Genomic DNA, 18,699 nt, shown 5'->3' on the forward strand with positions numbered 1-18,699 from the left:
AACCGACCTCGGCGGGCGCTCGGGTCTCAGGAGGATGGGGCTCAGAGCCCGGGCAAGGGGGAAGGACGGGGCGTCGTTTTCCGGCAAACACGCGTGGGCAGCACAGCGACATAAGTTGGGGAAGTCCAGCGAGCTGTAAAGCGCAGGGTGTCCGCTGCCTTTCCTCAGAGCCGCTGCGGCCGACCCGGGCTCCCCTCCCGGCTCGGCCCTCGTCCCGCCTGCGGGATAGCTGGCTGGGTGACCTTGGCGCGCCACCCGACCTCTCCGGGCCTCGGTCTCCCGGCCTGTGCGGCTGGCGAGACCTTGAGAGTGTCGAGCGGCTCCGCGCGGCCACGGCCGGAGGCGGGCGGCGGCCCTGCGCGCCCCCCCGCCGGTCCCGCCAGCCGGTGCAGCCCGGGCGGCCCGCGAGGCGGCGCGCGCCGGGCGGTTGGGCAGCAGCGCGCAGGCGCGGCGCGGCGGGCGGGGCGCGGGCGCGGGGCACTCTTGTGGCGCCTCAAAGTGCGAGGGGAGGCACTCGGAGCAGGTCGCGGCGGAGCTCTGGGCGGGCGCCGCTGGGTGGCTAGCCGGGCTGCCTACATCTGGGTCTTGGCGCTCACCACGCGCCCAGCCCGAGGCCCGCCTGACAGATCCAGCGCGCGCAGCGCGGGGCGCGTCCCCGAGGCGGCTGCCGCCTGCGCGGTCTCTTGGGCGCCAGGGACTAGGCTGAGCGGCCGGTGCCAGCCCTGCGCCGCCGCCCGCCCGCCCGGTTCGGCCGCCGCCGCGGTGTCTGGCCCGGTCCGCGCCGCTGGGGCGCGCGCGGGTCGGGCTGCGGGGCCGCGTCCGGGGCCCGGGCGGCCGGCGAGCATGGAGGAGAAGTACCTGCCGGAGCTGATGGCGGAGAAGGACTCGCTGGACCCCTCCTTCACGCACGCCCTGCGCCTGGTGAACCAAGGTGAGGGCGCCGGCCGAGAGCTGCCCGCGGGGCCAGTCGCGCTGGGCAGAGGCCGGGGCTGCCGCGCGAGGACTCGGGGCGCCGCGGTGACCCGGTCGGCGCCGGGCGTTTGGGCGGGGCCCGGGGCGAAGGTGGGACGCCTGGGGAAGACGGGCAGGCGCACCTGGGGCTCGGGAAGGACGCGGGAGGCCGGGGCGTTGGGACAGGACTTGCAGGGAATCTTTGGGGACTCGGGGATACCCAGGGGAAACTTCTGGGTGGGGGCTCCGTGGGGAGGAGGTTGAATGATCTCATTGGAGGGGAGGGGGACTCGGGAACCGGGTGCTCGGTGTGTCTGGGAGCTGAAGAAAGAGCTGCAGGAAAATGGAAGGACGTGCGGGGATCAAATACGGACGAGTGAAGGGAACAGGTGCTTGGGTTGTTGGTGAAGTTTGGGGACCTCGGAAGAGGCTTCTGGTCAGACCTGAAGCGCCTTAGAGGAGAGCGGCCGGGTCCCAGGGGAAGCCCAGTGCCCGGCTCACCCTCCGGCTGCCCGGGGCATGTGGCTGCCCTGGTGGGTCAGGCTGCGCTCCCGAGCCGGGCTCGCAGGCGGCCCTTGGCTGGCAGGAGCGAGAGCAGGCGGGCGGAGAGCCCTTCTGGGCTTGTCCCCCTGTCTTTGGGAAGCTCCTGGTGGGCGACCCTTGGCGGCTGGCTTGGGGTTCAGGCGGAGGAGCCTGTGCCGCCAGTGCCCTTTGCACACTCCTCCAGCCTGCGCGGTGTGCTGGCACCGAAAGTGCGGAGCGTGGGATCGGGGTTCATGGGGCACGCCTACCCGGGACAGGTGCCCCTGTGGTGCCCTGCTGGGCGCCCTGCCTCGTCCGCGGGTGGACGGTGAATCAGCCCTCCTTGCCGGGGGCAGCACTACTCCTGTATCCAGCATGTGTGCTTCACACGAATTCGGGCTGGGGACACAGGGCTGCTTTTCTCTGGGAAATGACAGAAATATTATCTGGTCAGATCTGTCACCATTTGCACGAATCACTCTGTGCTGTGACAGTCTGTGGTTCCCTATTTAAATTGGGGCAGCTGCTCCTAATGTTGGCCCTGGCTCTTTTATTGTTGGAAGTGAAAGACGAGGCAGACATATTCTATTTGTGTATGGGCTCTATATTTTGAAACTACGACCTCCGGTACCTGTCGAAACCAGTTCTACGAAGTAGCGCTTGTGTTGACTGGTGGGGATGGTGGAGAGACTCGGGCTGTCTCCAAGCACTTAAGCATATTTGGATTGTTGAACAGAAATAGGTTCACAGAGATCTCCCGTTTTATTTTAATTGCATGCTTATTTTTATATCTTTAATAAAGAGGGCTTGTGAAAAAGTAATAGGCATACATTCCGGAATTAAAGAAAAAGAATTGTGAGTTTTATTCCGGTGCCCTTCTGAGCAGTTCTGCAATTAGGTTTGTACTCCTTGCTCTTTATGATTTACGATATATCTTTTGTTGCCTGTTGGGCTGTCAGCCTTGTGAAAGAAATTTCTTTGTATGTTGTATGAGATCATGATCATTAGAAATATTCTGGACTGTGGCAGCAAGTGCACTTTTCCCAATAAAGAAGCTGAATCAAAGTTGCAGGGTACTCGATTGAGGAATAGGTTTAACTAAATGTGTAATGAGTTATCTTATTTCATAAGTCAGCATTGTTTTCTGTGTCATGTTGCCCCAGTATTGCGTTGATAATACATTCACACTTCTTTTGGTTTTCGTGTTTCATTTTAGTGATAATGGCTTCCAGTTCCTTTAGACAGATATTGGGGAAATGTTGCCATTTAGTGATTTTGGGGTGTTAAGCTTGATTACCCTACTTTTCATGCCAAGTGTAATTCTTGTAAGAAGTGCATTTCTCCCATGTGAAAGGAGAGGTGTTCCTCAGATGCTCCCATTAATGCTGTTAATTTAGATGGCTTCGCACTAAATGTTTTCCTTTAAATTCTAGGCTGCTATCCAGAATGCAAAGCTCTGTCATTTAAAATATTAATTATACTCTGTTACATAACTCCAAAATTACAAGTGCCTTTCTAAAGCATCGTGTCTGAAGTCAGACTTTGAATGTTAGTTAGGAAAGTTTGATTTTTAGATCTGATGACCCTCCTTGTTATTGCCTGTTTAAAAGCATTTTTATTCTCATTAAGCTTTGTTTTTAACTGTTTGCCTCTAAGAAAAGTATTGTTTTCAGAAGTCATTCTTATCCTGGCACTAAATCTTAACCTGGTACTAAATCTTGAAGGATGGTTGGTCAGCATTGTGAACTTTTATTTTACTGTGTTGTGACATGCAATAGATATATTTTATAATTAACCTCTCCAAATGGTAACAATACCTTATGCTTGCTTAGTGTTTTAAAATTTCCAAGACACCTTGACATGTAAATGTAGTTCTGTCTCATACGTGCATCTCTGTTAGTCAAGATATTGGTGTCTTTTCTGGGAGGGAGCCGAGGACCCCAGCTATATAGACTTTAGACAGCCCCCAATTTGATCCCAATCATCTTTCTTTAAGGTCATTGTGCTTGTGCCTTCCCCCAAAGATGGAATGAAGCTGTTTGCACATGCTAACTTAAAACCCTGCAGGAATCAACGTAATTAATATGATTGTTTCTGGTTGACTTAAACATAAGGTAAATAGCGTGGGTCCTTAGGAAGACTTATCCTGAGTTTTTAAAAAGTTTTTTTGTACTTGTCTTCTTTGACAAAACAAATGTTCATTGGAGTACAGGATTTTAATGCCAGGTCAACAGGCACTTTTGAATTAAAACCTTCCTGTGACCAGTTTTTTGTTTACTAATCAGCAAATTATTAAAATGAAAATAATAAATGAGATGTAATGAGATAACAGATGAGATTTCATGTTTTAGAAATTCAGTATTCATAAACATCGATCAACTTTGTGGCTGAATTATTTTTTCCTAATAATCATTAACTAAGAACTTGAGCTGAATGACATCCAGAGATGTGCTCTTATCCAGTACAGATTAACCTTTTTACTTTTTCCTGATTTGTGTCCTCATGATGGGCGTTAGTTACTGACTTTATTTTTGTTTCTCAGGATAACTGAATCTCTTCCCCCTCCCTCAAATATTGAATTTGTTTCTCTAACAAAAGGGTAATGCTTACCTGGTGCTAAAATGGAATCAAAGCAAATAGACTTTGATATATTCTCTCCACTGCCTGCCCCCCAGGGTGCCCCTGCCCCACGTGCCTGTAGGGTGAATTGTATTGTATCTCTTGCTAGGAGGTTAATTGGAGATGAGAGTAGTGTTGCATGTTTTATACTGTGTTTGCTAGTAGGGTTGTGCTGACTCTTACTAAAAAAAATCTTAAGAAATGTCTAGCATTGTAATTTAATCCAACTCTCCAGTGTTGGTTTGGATGGTTTTCAATCCAAGCCAAGTAACCACTAAATAAGATGACATAACGCTGTTTTAATTATCTGATGTAATATATGGTTGGTGGCTCATTCCCTGCCAAGGCACATTTACTTGTTGGTTACAGGAGGAAGTGTGGTTTGTTTGTGTTCAGATTCACAAATTTCTTGTTGGGATTTCAAAATAAGTATTTTTTATATTACATCAATTTCTCAAGTATTAGGATGCTTAGCATTACCTAGGATATATGTGGGGCATTCAGATGTATAAAGGGGAATATATAAACATAGGAATGCAAGTCCTATGTGCATTTCTATGTAATGCACGAGACACAGTAGCCTAACATTTTATTTTGGGGATTCCTTTAGGAAAACAGTTTTGATTTGCCTGAATGCTGTCAACCTGGTAAATGAGGGAGCAAGAAGGAGAATTGCCAAATTTTATTTGGGTGGGATGCCTTCATGCTATGATGTGTGAGTTTGTGCTGCATCCAGAGGAGGATGTGGTGAAGTGTTCATTGTTTTTATTGTTTTATCAGTTTTTTTTATTTGTAACTTTTTTGGTATGTTTTTGTAAGAAAATGGATGTGATGACTCAGTTTTAGGTAGTCTATTTCTGAGTTTTATGTAGTGTATTATGACCCAAAGTGATCCAGTGATTGCATCAGTGTTTTGGCATTTGGACATTAATCAGGTGTTTAATGACAGCCTTCCACGCTCGGCTTTTGGGCTGGTCTAGAGGTAGAGAGGAAAAAGCAGTCTCTGCTTGGAGACTGTACTGTCCCGCCTGTGATAGAGGAGGAGCTTCAGGTTTACAGGTGCTCTTTCCTAAGGAGCATCTTACTGATCCTTCGACTGCTCTTCTGAAATATCTAGAGGCCAGATAGTTTGGATCTAACTGAGACAGCGTGTGGACATTCTGAGGCACTTCCCTGCCCCGTCATCTTTGTAATCTTAATACCGGCAACATCCCCACATATTGCCAGTGTTTCAGTGGTAGGAAACGAGACCGACAAAGTGACTTGCCCAAGGGACGTGCTTATAAAACATCAGCGCACGAGTTCGGTCTCCGTTGTGTGTCTCACATGCCCTCCAGACGCTCGGAGGGCTGCTTGTGAAGTTCCTGGTCAGAGCTTGGTGATAGAGTGCGGGGGCAAGAGGAGGAGAGGGAAAACCTTGGGCTTCCTAGGAGCAGCTTGTTCTTTGCTCCTTGGTCTTGCAGGATTGCAAGATACTTGATACAGCATCCACATTTACGCTTGGCCCCCCAAATTGCGCTGTTTCCTCTGACCCCTTTTCTCTCTAGTGGTTCCCCTGCCCATGTTCTGGGGCCCCATGGCACCGAGTGCTTAAGTCTCCTGGGCACGCTGGTTGCATCTCTCTGTGCTGGGAGGAAGAGTCTGGTCTGAACATCTCTGTGTGAAAGCACCTAATATTCCTGGTATATAGCCTCGTGCCTGGAACTCCAGTCTGCATTTCATTGTTGTTTTTAATTATGAAAATAGAGGAATTAGAGAGTCTGTATGGAATTCAGCACAGTCAAGAGCCCTTTGCCAAGAGCATTTTAGAGCCCCGGCACTGGGGCTGGGATCAGTCTGTAACAGGCACGCTTCGTGACAGGGTCTGCGTGAGAGGTGTGTTAAGACAAGTGGGTCTTGCGGGCTCTTTAACTGTGGTACAGCCATAGGGGTTCTTCTCTAGGAGATGATGGGAAGATGTTGTCGGATCTCTTTGAATAGGATGTTTATTTACTTTTATTTTTTCTTGAGAAACTTATTAAGCCATTGCTCTCTAGTACAATTAGTTCTCCTTTCCTAAACCTAGAATGAGATTTTTTTTTTTTTTTTGACAGAGTAAAACCAGAATTTTGGAAACCCTTGTCACATGCCAGATAAGCCTTGTTATGAATTGAAGGAGTTAAACTGCAATGTCAAATGCGAAACAGAAACCCGAAGCCAGAGAGACAACTGAAATTAGAAATTGAATGCCAAGGGCAACGTGGATGTCCAAAGACCCCTTTGCCTGTTGTGTGGTCCCCACTGAGTAAAGAGAGAACAGCTCCCACTTTTTAGTAAAGCAGTAAAAGCAGGGGTCTTTCTCAGCATTGGGGATAATGATCATAATAAAAGCTGCCCCAGGGAGAGCCTCCCTGTGCCAGGTGTTGTGGAGGCATCTCTGGGGTCCACAGGAGGGCTTGCAGGCAGGTGGTTTCGTCCCTGCCAGCTTCTTTTATTTTTTTCAGATGAGGCATCTAAGGCTCAGAAATGTAAGGTAACGTGCTCAGTGAAGGCACACAGCTTGTAAGTAGCGAGGCTGAGATTTTATCAGTCTAGAGTGCTCTGATAGGCTACTTTAACAAAAGAGATGAAAGGACATTGCTCAACATTGTTTGTTTTTAAATAAAAGTTTCATTACAGTAAAAACCATTAGGAATTGCCACTGGTGGTGATGAATTTTTTAAAAAAAGGTTTCTGAAAATGCATTTTACCAAGAAAGACAAGCTCACTGTTTTTCCTGTGCTCTCCAGCAATATTTTTCAGTTTTCAGCAGGAGTGCCAGGTAAGGGTTTTTAATTATGTATATATTTCAGTGGTCAAAGAGAAAATAGGAAAACATCCTGTATAGAAAGTTTGTAAATGAAATTCTTGCTAAGGTTCTGGTTACCTTGAGGGAACCTCTTGGAGGCACAGAGCCTTTTGTAGTTTAATACTTTATCACAGAAATGGTTGAGGAGTATATCAGAGATTTATAGTCAGTTTATGGTATATTTAGAAATTCTTCATCCTCTAAAAATAGACTCAAAAAAGAAAAAAAAATCAACGTACAAGGCAAATAATTCCTGCAAATAGTGGTTTTGGTTCTCTGGAAGGGGCGTTAGGTTTAAGTGTACTTGCTTTGTAATTGCTAGTAATAGTGTCTACCATTTATCAAGAGCCTTTCTAGGGCTAGGGTGTGGCTCAGTGGAAGAGCACTTGCCTGGCATATGTGAGACACTGGGTTCAATCCTCAGCACCACATATAAATAAATAAAATAAAGGTCCATTGACAACTGAAAAAACAAAAGAGCCTTTCTAGTTTACATGCCTTATCTATATTATTTCATTTAATTCCTCTAGCACTCTTAAAAGAGTAAATCCTTTTATCTTATTTTGCAGAAAAGAGAACTGAGGTCAGAAAGATCAAATAATTCACCCAAGGGCACACAGCTAGTAAGGGGTGAACCAGGATTCAGATCGTCATCTGCTTAACTTTATGCAGTTCACTTGTGAGTACCAGGTAGCTGTAGAAACTTTCTGATTTTGTGTTTGATTTTCATGGGGGCTTTTGATAACACAACTCTTCAGGTTAACTGGTGATGAACTGGTGATCTGGTGAGCAAGGAAGATTGCATACTGTACAGAGGGACAGAGCCTCACATGGCAAGGGACAGAAACTTTTTGACCAGAGCCGTCATGGAGAGTCTGGTGAATGGTATTTACTTGGGGGAACAGCCTTGCTTACCAAGGGACAAGTACTGTAAAAAGTGTCACATGATTTCAGGAGGTGACAGCTTTCTAGTCTGTGCAGCTTAGTTTCTTGGAGCCTTAGTTTCACTATGAGTAAGATTGCGGGTCTGGTGCCTCTTTCTAAGGCTGCTGTTTTAGACATTTGTATAGCATCTAACACATAATAGGTATTTAATAAACAGCTATTTTTATATAGTGCCCTGAGGCAGGTATTATAAATACTGGCATCACCTTCCAGACATAAAGCATATTTTATTAATACATAAATCATCTAGTTGTAATTCTTGGAGTAATTTTATGATATTAGAATAATTTTAGTTTTCCAGTCCTAGAAATATTGAATAAGAAAGCCCTTCTTTAGGAAGCTTCTTTCATTAGTATCAAAATTAGCAGCATCTCTGGTTTTTATTATGCTACTCAAGACGCAGCACCCGAAGCTTCAATTAACACGTGAAGTTTCATCAGCAGTCTTCTAATTGTAGAACTTAAAGCATTAAATCAGATCTGGACACTTAGCAGCCTCCAGAAGCACAGGATGTGTAAGCTGTCGATTTCTCTACTTTTTTACATTCCTTGATTTTTCACCAATCAGCCTCTGCTACTTTTTTTAAGGATTTGAAAGGGGTACCTAGCACACTATTGATGTTCTTCCTTAGTTTGATAAAGGCATGAATATGTGACAGCAACCTCTGTGACCTCTTTTTGGTATAAATCTTACACTTGGGGTCACTGTTGGTTCGAGTGCCCACTGAGCAATTGTTTGGGAAGGAAAGGAGAAGGGTAAGTTTCATACATTCCTGCTTTGCTTCCAATACCTTTCGCACCCTGGTGCTCTACCTTTCCTCCACTAGATGGCACTCCACATAGCCGGGATACCCTCTCCACCCACATCCGGAGCTACTCCTGAAGGGAAGCTGGTCTCCTGAGCCAGCTTGCCTTGCTTCTGAGTTTCATGCATTGTTACTCTCTAACCGTTGTTGTGGAAAACCATGACGTTTTTGTGCTGTAAGCAATGACTTGAGTTCCTGAGTTGTGCTGTGCCCTGTTGCTAGATTCCTTTTCACACGTTTCTGTCTTTAGTTCTGATGACAACTATGTGAATGAAGTTAGTTTGGTTGTTTTCATTCTGCAGATAAAGACATGGTGCTTAGATGGTTATATAACTCATTCAAGATCATGGAGCTAACCTGATAGGGATCACTGTGACCTAAAGAAAAAACATCCTCAAAGATGTTAGGGTAGTCTGACTTATGGCTACCCGCTTTGTAATATGATGTTTTGGGGGAAAATTATAATCTTCACTGTTAAATTGCATTGGACTGTCTGTCAAAATCTCTGATTTGTGTAAGGAAGCAAACAGCAATGACAAAAGATCTTGTCAGCTGGTGTGGAAAGTCCTGCTTCCTGCCTTCTGTTGTCTGCTGACTCGACTCCTGGTGGGCTGAGGGACTTGTCAGCATCAGGCACTAAACCCAGGAAGAAGTTTGGACAGAACCATGATTCTATTTTTAGTAATTTTTACCACGGCAGAATATGGGGTCACTGGATCAAGAATCCACAAGATTTCAAAAGTTTCACTTATTTATTCAACTGTTACTTGTTGAACTTGAATATTTAGCACTTCTGACTTTGTTGCTTTACTTCTGAGCCAGTTACTTTACTTTTCTGAGCCACTTTTCGCACTGCTGCACGTGGCAGTGATGCCCGTCTCATCGTGGCTTGTCACTGAGGTGAAGTGACATTAATGCTGATGAGAATATGAGATCATTACGCGCCTCTCTTCCTCAGGTCCTCTTCATATCTGAATTTCATACTTCAGCTCACCGTTATCCACCAGTACAGTAGATGACCTGCTTTGTTGTCTGCTCTTTTCTTTTTTTTTTTCTTTAGGTCTGGTTTCTCTTACCGTCTGTTGTGCCTCCTCTGTCCTCGGTACTTTGCTCTCAGTTTGAGTGGCTCAGAATACAAACAGAAGTCTAACACTTAGAAAAATTCCTTTTATCACTTGCTTGCCTACTATGTGCAAGCCATGTTTAATAGAAAATGACACTGAAATCAGATTCAGACTGTTTGCTAAGAAGAAAAATGAAGAATACAGATTTATGACAAAGCATGAGTTCCTATCTCAGCTCTGCTAATTCTTGGTATTGTGATGTTGATCCCTTTCAGCCTGTTTCATGTCTGCAAAATAGTGATAAAAAATCAAAGACAAACAGCTAAATTCCTGGGGGATTTCCATGCCGTTCAGCTGTGAAGGGTGGTGTGGTGACGTGCCTGGTGTGGAATCAGTACGTGTGAACAGTGGCTGCTGCTGTTGTCTTCGTCCTGTTCGTGACCCGCGGTGGAGGTAGACCTGTCTACAGGAGGGTTTTGCCATGCCATGCTAGAAGAAAGCATGGAGATTTGGGGGTGAAGGAATGATGTCTGGCATCTCTCAGAAGCAAGATGGCTTTCTTGTTCAAAAAGTGACCTGGATGCGGGAAGGCAGGTGGACCACCTGGGCAGCAGCGTGTTGTTCCTGGCTCCTGCAGAGTGCTGGCTCGTCGCCTCTGCCTCCATGGCATCTTCGTGGTCCTCCTGTGGCGTTTTGTAGGTATTTATATGTTTCCTTCCTTCCTCTCCCACTTTTAATTTAAGCCCTTTATTCTTTATTTTTTCTTGGAAGAATTATTATTATTATTATTATTATTATTGGTAGGAGGGATTGAGCCCAGGGGCTCTTAACCACTGAGGCACAACCTCAGCCCTTTTTATTTTTAAATTTTGAGACAGGGTCTCACTGAGTTTTTGAGGACCTTGCTCAGTGCTGAGGCTGGTTTGAACTTGTGATCCTCCTGCCTCAGCCTCCAGAGCTGCTGGGATTACAGGAGTGTGCCAGCATACCCGATGGCATTGAAAGGTTTCTTTTGAGGTAATTTTAAACTTACAGAAGAGTTAGAAGAGCAGTAGTAAGCACCCCTAGACAGCACTCTTGTCTGGATTTACCAGTTCACACTGCCACATCTGCCACAGCTCTGTGTGTGTGTGTGTGTTTATGACTTGCATGGGAGGAGGGTACCTATTTCAGGTTTCTTTATTCACTATATATTTAAATACCATGGTGTTTATTTCCTAAAAATAAGGGCCTTCTCCTCCATAACCACGGTTTGGTTATCAAAATTAAGAAGTTTAGCAGCAGCAAAGCACTAGTAGCTGCTGCCCGCAGGCTGGTGTTGCCCGCGGTCGCATTGTTGCCTGTTGAGCCAGCTCAGGTTGTGTTGCCTGGAGTTGTCAGGGCCCCTTGGGTATTCTGTGAGCAACTCCTCTGTTGTCCACTGCCTTTCACGATAGGGGTTTCAGAAGAACACAGGCCAGTTTTTGCAGAATGTCTTTCCATTTGGGTGGCCTGATGTTTCCTGAAAGGTGGACTCATGTTCTGCACTCTTGGCAGGAATGCTGCAGAGAAGGTGGTCTTCTCAGAAGACCCACCAGGGCACATGATGTCAGTGTCACTCTCCCTGTTACTGGGGATCAGTTTGGTCACTGGGTTACTGTGTGCCAAGGTATCTCCATTGTAACGTAACTGGTTTCTTTTGTGGTGAATCAGTACTTTCTTGGGGAGGTACCTTGAGACATAAATATTCTGCGCCTCATATTGCTTTCCTGAAACATTGCTGTTACCATGATGTGTATAAAATGGCAATTTGCCAACTCATTCACTTCACCTTCATTTATTTTTGTTGGCTGGCTTTCTGCTGACAGTAGATCTCTTTCTCTTCTCTTTTCTTTTCTTTCTCTCCTTTCTTCCCTCCCTCCTGTTTATCTATTGATCCATCTGCCTTTCTTGTCTATAAGATATTCATGGGTTCTTTTTTTAATACAATGGGTTATAATCTTTTATTATCACTATATAAATTGATACTCAAATTATCCCAGATTTGGCCATTGAGAGCCCTTAGCCCTGGCCCCTGGGTCCTTTGACAGGATTATCCCACACACTTGAGCACATTTAGTCTTTTGTATGCCTGGGCTCTGCATCTGTGTATTCAACCAATGATAGATCCAAAATATTTTGGGAAAAATCTGAGTCTTTATTAAACATGTACAGACTTCTTATCTTGTTCTGTAAACGACACAGTATAACAACTGTTTACATAATGTTTGCATTTTACTTATTTATTTAGAGGAGTGGTTTTATAAATAGTAGAGAGATGATTTAAAGAATATGGGAGGTATGCATAGGTTTCGTGTAAATATGGTACCATGTTATATCAAGAACCGGAGCATCTGTGGAGGCTGGTGTTTGAGGCTGTGCAGGAAGCCATCTTTCAGGTATACCAGAGAGTTCTGTATTTTTAATTTTTCAAGTTTTGTTTTACTTTCTAAGAACATTTTGTTCTGGTGCTCTGTGCTCTGCCTGCACTAGAATCACCTGTGTCTTCCTTGATGGATACTTGTTTTCTTTTAGACAGGAATATTGTTTGTATACCGAGGTCTGAGTGGCTGAGTTATGTCTACTTCTAGACCTTTTCTCCAGACATCTGGGAAGCAGAGGTGTGACTGGCAGATCTCCACTCTCCAGGCTCATCTCTTAGCCTAGGGCCAGAAATCTTTCTCTGTAAAGGCTAAGGAGTAAATATTTGGGGGGTGTACATTGTATTCAGTCTCTGCCTGTATAGTGGAAAAGCAGTTCTAGACAGTATGTAAATGAATGAGAGTGTTTGTGTTCTGATAAATCTTTATAAAAAACAAGCAGCATGCTAGCTTTAGCTAGCTTTAGAACTAAGTCTGCTTATCCCACCCTGCTCTTAGAGACTAAGAACCAGGCTTGATTACCAAATTCTGTTTCACCAGTGCTATCTACAATTAGTGCATAATAAAAATACCATAATGGTAATTGTGAGCTCTTTGTATTGCAGACCATTCATTTCTCTTATATAGGTTTTCTGGACATCAGTTTCCTGTGACTTTTCAATTCTCTAAGATCCTTATTTGTAACATAAAAGTCTTTTATAGTATACAAAGTAATACTGAGAAAATAAGTTTATAAGCTCATGAGGGCATTTTTGTTACACGATAGAGCAGTTGCCTGAGTTTAGGAAGGCCTGTGTGGAGCAGAGCTGAGTGCAGGCTGGCACCTGCATCTGCCCTGGTCTGGTATCAGGCACTGTCCTGCAGCCTCAGCCGAAAGACAGGCCTCCAGCGTCAGTCTCAAAATCATACTCCTTTTATTGTCACAGGGTAGATTTGTTTCTTCACGATTTTCCTAATGTAATTTATTGCTCTAACTCATTCAAGAAAAGGATCCTTTACAGCAGCGACAGATGGAGTTCATCAGGAAGCACTCAGGTTCTCAGAGGAGAGTGTGCCCCCGGGGAAAGGCCACCTCTTGGCAGTGCCTGCTGCCTGCCCTCGAGGTGCTGATGGACACGGAAAACGAAACGAGGCTCCTGGTGCTTTGCAGCAGAGGCTGCGTCACAGCGTCAAGGTGTGTTGTGCTGCTGTGCCAACTCGGGGTCTGCGGTGACTAGAGCAAGTTAGGCATGTAACAGTCACTTCCATGTTCTTTAAATTCCAGAAATCTGAATCCGTCTGAAACGTGCTGGTGAGCAGCATTTCTGTGTCAGACTGTAGTGTGGCCCTTCCACTAGAATCCAGAGAAGTGCTCTCAGAGGTCTGTGCTTCGTCTTCCTGGGGAGACGAAGCAGCCTCCTTCCTCAGCTTTGATTTTGTCCTCTAGGTCTTGAGGTGCCCCATGAGATTTTGCCTTTTTTACTGTTTTTTGTTTTCTTGTGTTTATATGAAAAATACTAAGGAACTTACTCCTCAGCATGTGTCTCTTTATGACAGAGAGACATGGAGAAAGGACTTTGTGCACTTCTGGACGAAAGGCTTACCAGTTAGCATACCCCAAATTCAGGCAAGAGGAAACCATAATCCCCCACCCTTCATGCAGTCTGCAATAGTTTAGAAGAACAGGGGCAAGAAGAATGAATTCAGCTACATAATTTGGCAGTGCTCTGTAGCATTCCGGATGGTTCTGTTGCGTCTTCCTTTTCTGCCCTGGGCAGGCTCCCCATCCTTGAGTGGTGTGTGACTTCGGTGACAAGCTCCGTGAGCATCAGCTCCTTCGCCTGCACACATCACAGGGAGTGTGTGAAGCGCCTGACTTACTGATTGGTACTCAAAAGTCGGTCACCTCCGTCCCCAGGTCATTGGTCCAGAGGACACAAGTCTTGCTGCCTTCCTCACGGAGCCCAGCACGGAGCACTGGCCACAGAGGAGACACGCCTCAGGTTCGTCCACGCTTAGGAGAGTCTTGTGAATTCCCAACTCATCCCACAGTTTTACTCCCAGGAAAGGGCTGGTGACCGACCAGAGTTTGGTGGGGTCCAGAGTGAGCTCGTGGTGGAAGGCGAGCATGATCTGCCATTAGGACTTTGGACTTGTGTTGTGCTTCTAGGGAGGAAAGTGTAGGGTGGGTGTTTCTCCAGGCTTCTCCAGACTGGAGCAGTTTCTGGTTCTTAGTGAGGACCATGTGCTTATCCTGGGTAGTGCTGGAACCCGGGCTGGGTAATCCTTTATCCCTGCATAAAGTGTTTTCAGCTCAGTAGGAAGCAGCCAAATTAAAAGACATTTATATTGCAGGGTGGTAAGTGCTATCCAAAGACAAGTGCGGGCACTGTGTGTGCATTATCCCAGTTGGGGGAGGGGGAAGAGACTTAGGAATGGCTCCTGATGTGTTAGTGAAACATCCTGGGCACCAGAGTGGCGGGCGCAGCTGTGACCCAAGCGGTTCACTTCTCGGAGCCCTCTCTCCTGGCATCACCTCTCTCCTGGCATCACCGAGACTGCAGGACTGCAGGGTCCTGGTGCAGAATGTGCGGTGTCTGCGCTGCTGTTCTCCCTCTCTGCACTCCCGGGGCCTGGTGCGGTGCCCTCCTCTTCACCTCCACCTTTGCATTTGTCCCACTCGACCGCGGTGCTTCGTTGGGAGTTGTTTCTATCCTGGAAACCCAGGCCCCTGTCAGGCTGGAAATCTGACTTTGGTTCACTCTGCAGTACTCAGTACCCAGAACTCAGCCCAGCAGCTAGTGGGCACTCCCTAAGTGTTTGTGGAACAAATAGCTAACTGGTCCAAGTTTCTTCCTTTGGATCAAGGCAGTGAATTCATTCTCTTCGTATGGTTTGGTGAAGGAAGACTGAAAAAGGATATTTCCCTTTTATTTGAGTTTTCACTTATTGATTTTGAGGAGGGATCTGCCATTTCTCAGACACGTGTGCTGGGCTTTGTGGGAGACCTTGTGGGAGATCACCCTGACACTTTTTTGAGCTCGGGTGTCTCAGCTTATAAAGCAGGCATGATTCTGACTACCTCCCAGACCTATGGTGAGCATTTAGTGACATGCATTAAGACTGTGCATAATTGTACTCCAGCTCCTGAGAGTTGGAACTTTGGCTGCTGGGTCTCCAGTGCCCAGAACTGTGCCCAGCTTATGAGAAATGCTCAGTATTTGTTGAATGAATGATGTATGTGAGGGCACCTTCCTCTGCTCCCTTTGGAGTATGACGTGAAAGCAGGAAGTGTTGAAAAATGGGCAAGAGAGGTAGGGAGGGGCCAGAATGCAGAGGGCCTTGTGGATGGCTGAGGAATGTGTGCATTTTAAGATCCGGGAACATGGTGGAAGATCAAATGCAAGAGATTGACATGGTCAGCTTTGTGCCTTTGAAATACCATTTGGGATGCTGAACAATGCAAGTTGAAAAGGTTTTAAATTGTGTGAGTTCAGTTACATATGTAGTCTTTCTGGAGTTTACTTTCATTGAAAGGCACCACCCCCTATATGAAGCCCAGGTTGAGGATGAGCTTGCCCAGGGTGCACATTGGGTCAAGAGAGAAAGGGACAAGGGAAAGAATCCTCACCGCCACGTGAACACTGAAGGGCTGGGCAAAGGAAAAGAAACCCAGCCGTTTCCTTAGTTAAGTGACTTCGTAAAGAGTGTGTGACCCCAGTGTGGTAGCACACACCTGGGCCTCAGCTACTTGGGAGGCTAAGGCAGAGGATGCAGATTTGAGGCAGCCTCAGCAATTTAGTGAAACCCTGTCTCAATTTAGTAAAATAGCGAGCGCTGGGAATGTAGCTCAGTGGTGAAGTGCTAGTATAGCATATGTGAGGCTCTGGGTTGAGTCCTTAGTACTGCAGAACAAAAATTGAACAAAAGTGTGTGCTCCTGTTAAATTACACTAAAAATTGTTCGTTTTAAAAGTTTTTCTTCTTTTTCTTTTGGTGATGTATTTCTCTTTCTAAGTACGACACTTGAACTTTACAAGCTGATACTGAGGCAAAATAGGATCCCGGTATGCTCTCCTTTATTATGACTACCAGTCACATAAATTGTGCAATTGGTGGGTTTCACTGTGTCCTCTCCGTGCACACGTGCATCATGCACTGAATTGTGTCTGCTCTCGATCGCCTCCCCATCCCTTACTACAAAGAGCACAGGACGTGTGGGAGACTTCTCGTAGGCTTAATGGCTCCTGACAGCTTCTCTTCACCAGTGACCACAGGCCTTCCAAATTGACCTGGAGTTGGGTTCATGCTTTCCCAGGAAACTAAATTTAAATGTCGTGACTTCCTGTCCTCACCAGCATGTCCCTGGGGAAATTGCTACTTTTCACGTGGATGTTGTTGATTGATTGACTACAGCTCGGCTAGTCCTGTTGGCCCCGTATTTCCAGGCCCTGGAACAAGGGCCATGTCCTGACCAAGAGGGTCCTTGGCAGTGTGTGTTGAGTGCAGGGACTGCATTCTAGGCAGGCAGACCCCCGTGGTCATGGAAGGACTTTGCCGTGGACCTTTCAATGTTGAGTTGCAGCAGGTGTCTCTCCAGCTCCCTTGGGCCGGGGCTCAGCGTGGGAGCAGACCCTGCTCTCTGCTTCGTGCTGTGGCTCCCTTGGGTCGCACCCTCGTCCTGGGTCACCTTTTTGAGCAAATGGTAGGAGCCTCATCCAAAATCGGTGGTGCTCTGGGTCTAATTGCATCAGCCACATGATAAAAGTGGGCCAAAAAGGAGTTTTGGAGACAGCCCGGAAAAGAATCCCCTTTTCAGAAGACAGCTTTTTAGCCTCTTGCCTACTCCACGTGGGAGCCACCTTGTAGTATCTGACCCAACATGGAGTCCCAGAAGAGTCCAAGAGCGTAGCCTCAGCTCTGTCTCATTTGTGGTGAGGTTAGGATTTGGGGTGGCAGGGCCAGCAGGGATCCTTGACCAAACGGCTGATGGGTTTTTAACCCTTTTGCCTACAGAACATTTGAATTAGTGAATTGTTAGTTCATAGTTCACAGTCTCATAGTTCATTTAATTCACTTTCAAGTTGCCAGTGTCTGCTTGAGTAACTTGTAGAAGTTGCGTTTCCAAGCTACTCTTGCCATCTGTTTGAAAAATATCAGTAATAAACTTTTCTACCTATCTTGACTTGGAGTCCTTATTCAGAGAGAAAATACTGGTCTCAACTGCTATCACATATATATATAAAGGAAACAGTGTGTTTTCTGAGTAAAGTCATGATATTCAGAATAGATTTTGAATTACAGACTTTGCTTTGAGTTCTTTCATGGTCATTTTGTGCTGCTATATCAAAATACCTGAGACTGAGTGACCTATCAAACAAAAAGGTGTGTGTGGCTCATGGCTCTGGTGGCTGGAGAGCCTAACCAGCCTGGTGCCAGCATCCTGCTGAGGGTCTCTTGACTAGGTCACAATATGGGAAAGGAAGGGAATCTGGTGCATGCCACAGGGCTCAGTGCTTGCAATGGCCTTCCTTTGAAGAGCCTGTGCTTAAGAGAACTAATCTAATCACATGTTGTCTAACCCACTCCAGACAGGTGGCATGAATCCATCCATGGCAGAGCCTGACCCAGTCAATCACCTTCTGCTGCCCCCCAGCAAAAACAAAAACAAAAATGAAAGAGGTGTCCTACAGTATCAACATTGCCACACTGGGGCCTTAGTTCTGGAACTCGAGCCTTTGGAAGACAAGCCATATCCAGGCTGTAGTAGAAGCTGACATGCAGTGTGCTTCAGGCTGCCTGACGTCCATGCTGGTGGCCCATGTGGCTTCTGGTAACCTGTAGTACCAGGAACTTCTGTGCAATGAATTATTTCACACGGTCGGTCCAGAATTTAGTGACTCAGTTTATATATCATGTTACATCCTCTAATGTTTATGGCAAAGACCTGGAATCAAGCCCTGTTAAGAAAAAAATCACAACTTAATTTCAGTTGAGTAAGAAGGGATGTCAAGAGATTTCATTTTAGCATCTATGTAGAGAGAACCTTCTTTTTCTTTTTAAAATATTTTTGTATTCAGATGTTCTTTGGGATCCATTTAAATAAATGGAACTGAAGTCAGGTGTGTGCTACACACTTGTAATCCCAGTGACTTCAGGAGGCTGAGACAGGAGGACAGGAAGCTTGAGGCCAGTCTGGGCAACCTGGCAAGACCCTGTTTCAAAAGAAAAAGAAAAAGGGCCCAGAATAAAACTCAGTCATAGAGCAAACCTGAGTTCATCCGCAGTACCAGAAATAAGTGAATAGAGCCTGGAAAGCTGGAGAGCAGGTTAGGCTCCTTCGAATGCCATTACAAATTGTCTCAAGTCTTGTACCTTATCGTCTCACAGTCCTGGAGGTGAGAAGTCTCGGGGAGCAGCAGCGTGCAGACACAGCTCGCTCCTCTCTGGAGGCTCTGGGCTGTCCCTGCTTCTGGAAGCTGCCCCAGGAGTGGGCAGCGCCTGCAGCACAGACTGCGTCCTTCCCAGGCTGCCACCCTCCATTCCTTCTGTTCTTTCTCTTCCATTTGTGAGGTCCTGTGACCACACT

The 18,699-nt window shown here is 46.3% G+C and overlaps 1 protein-coding gene across 1 annotated transcript in view; it reads left to right on the top strand.

The window, feature by feature from the left end:
• The first annotated feature begins 702 nt into the window (after window positions 1-702).
• The window catches only part of KHDRBS3 (KH RNA binding domain containing, signal transduction associated 3), a 172,470-nt gene continuing 154,473 nt past the window's right edge, over window positions 703-18,699 (top strand). Inside the window, exon 1 of the mRNA XM_079118540.1 lies at window positions 703-931. Within this exon, the coding sequence (XP_078974666.1) occupies window positions 844-931 (88 nt within the window). The 5' untranslated portion in view covers window positions 703-843. The remainder of the gene's footprint in view (window positions 932-18,699) is intronic.

The sequence above is a fragment of the Sciurus vulgaris genome, assembly GCF_902686455.1.
Source record: "Sciurus vulgaris genome assembly, chromosome: 1".
In the NCBI taxonomy this organism is placed as follows: domain Eukaryota; kingdom Metazoa; phylum Chordata; class Mammalia; order Rodentia; family Sciuridae; genus Sciurus; species Sciurus vulgaris.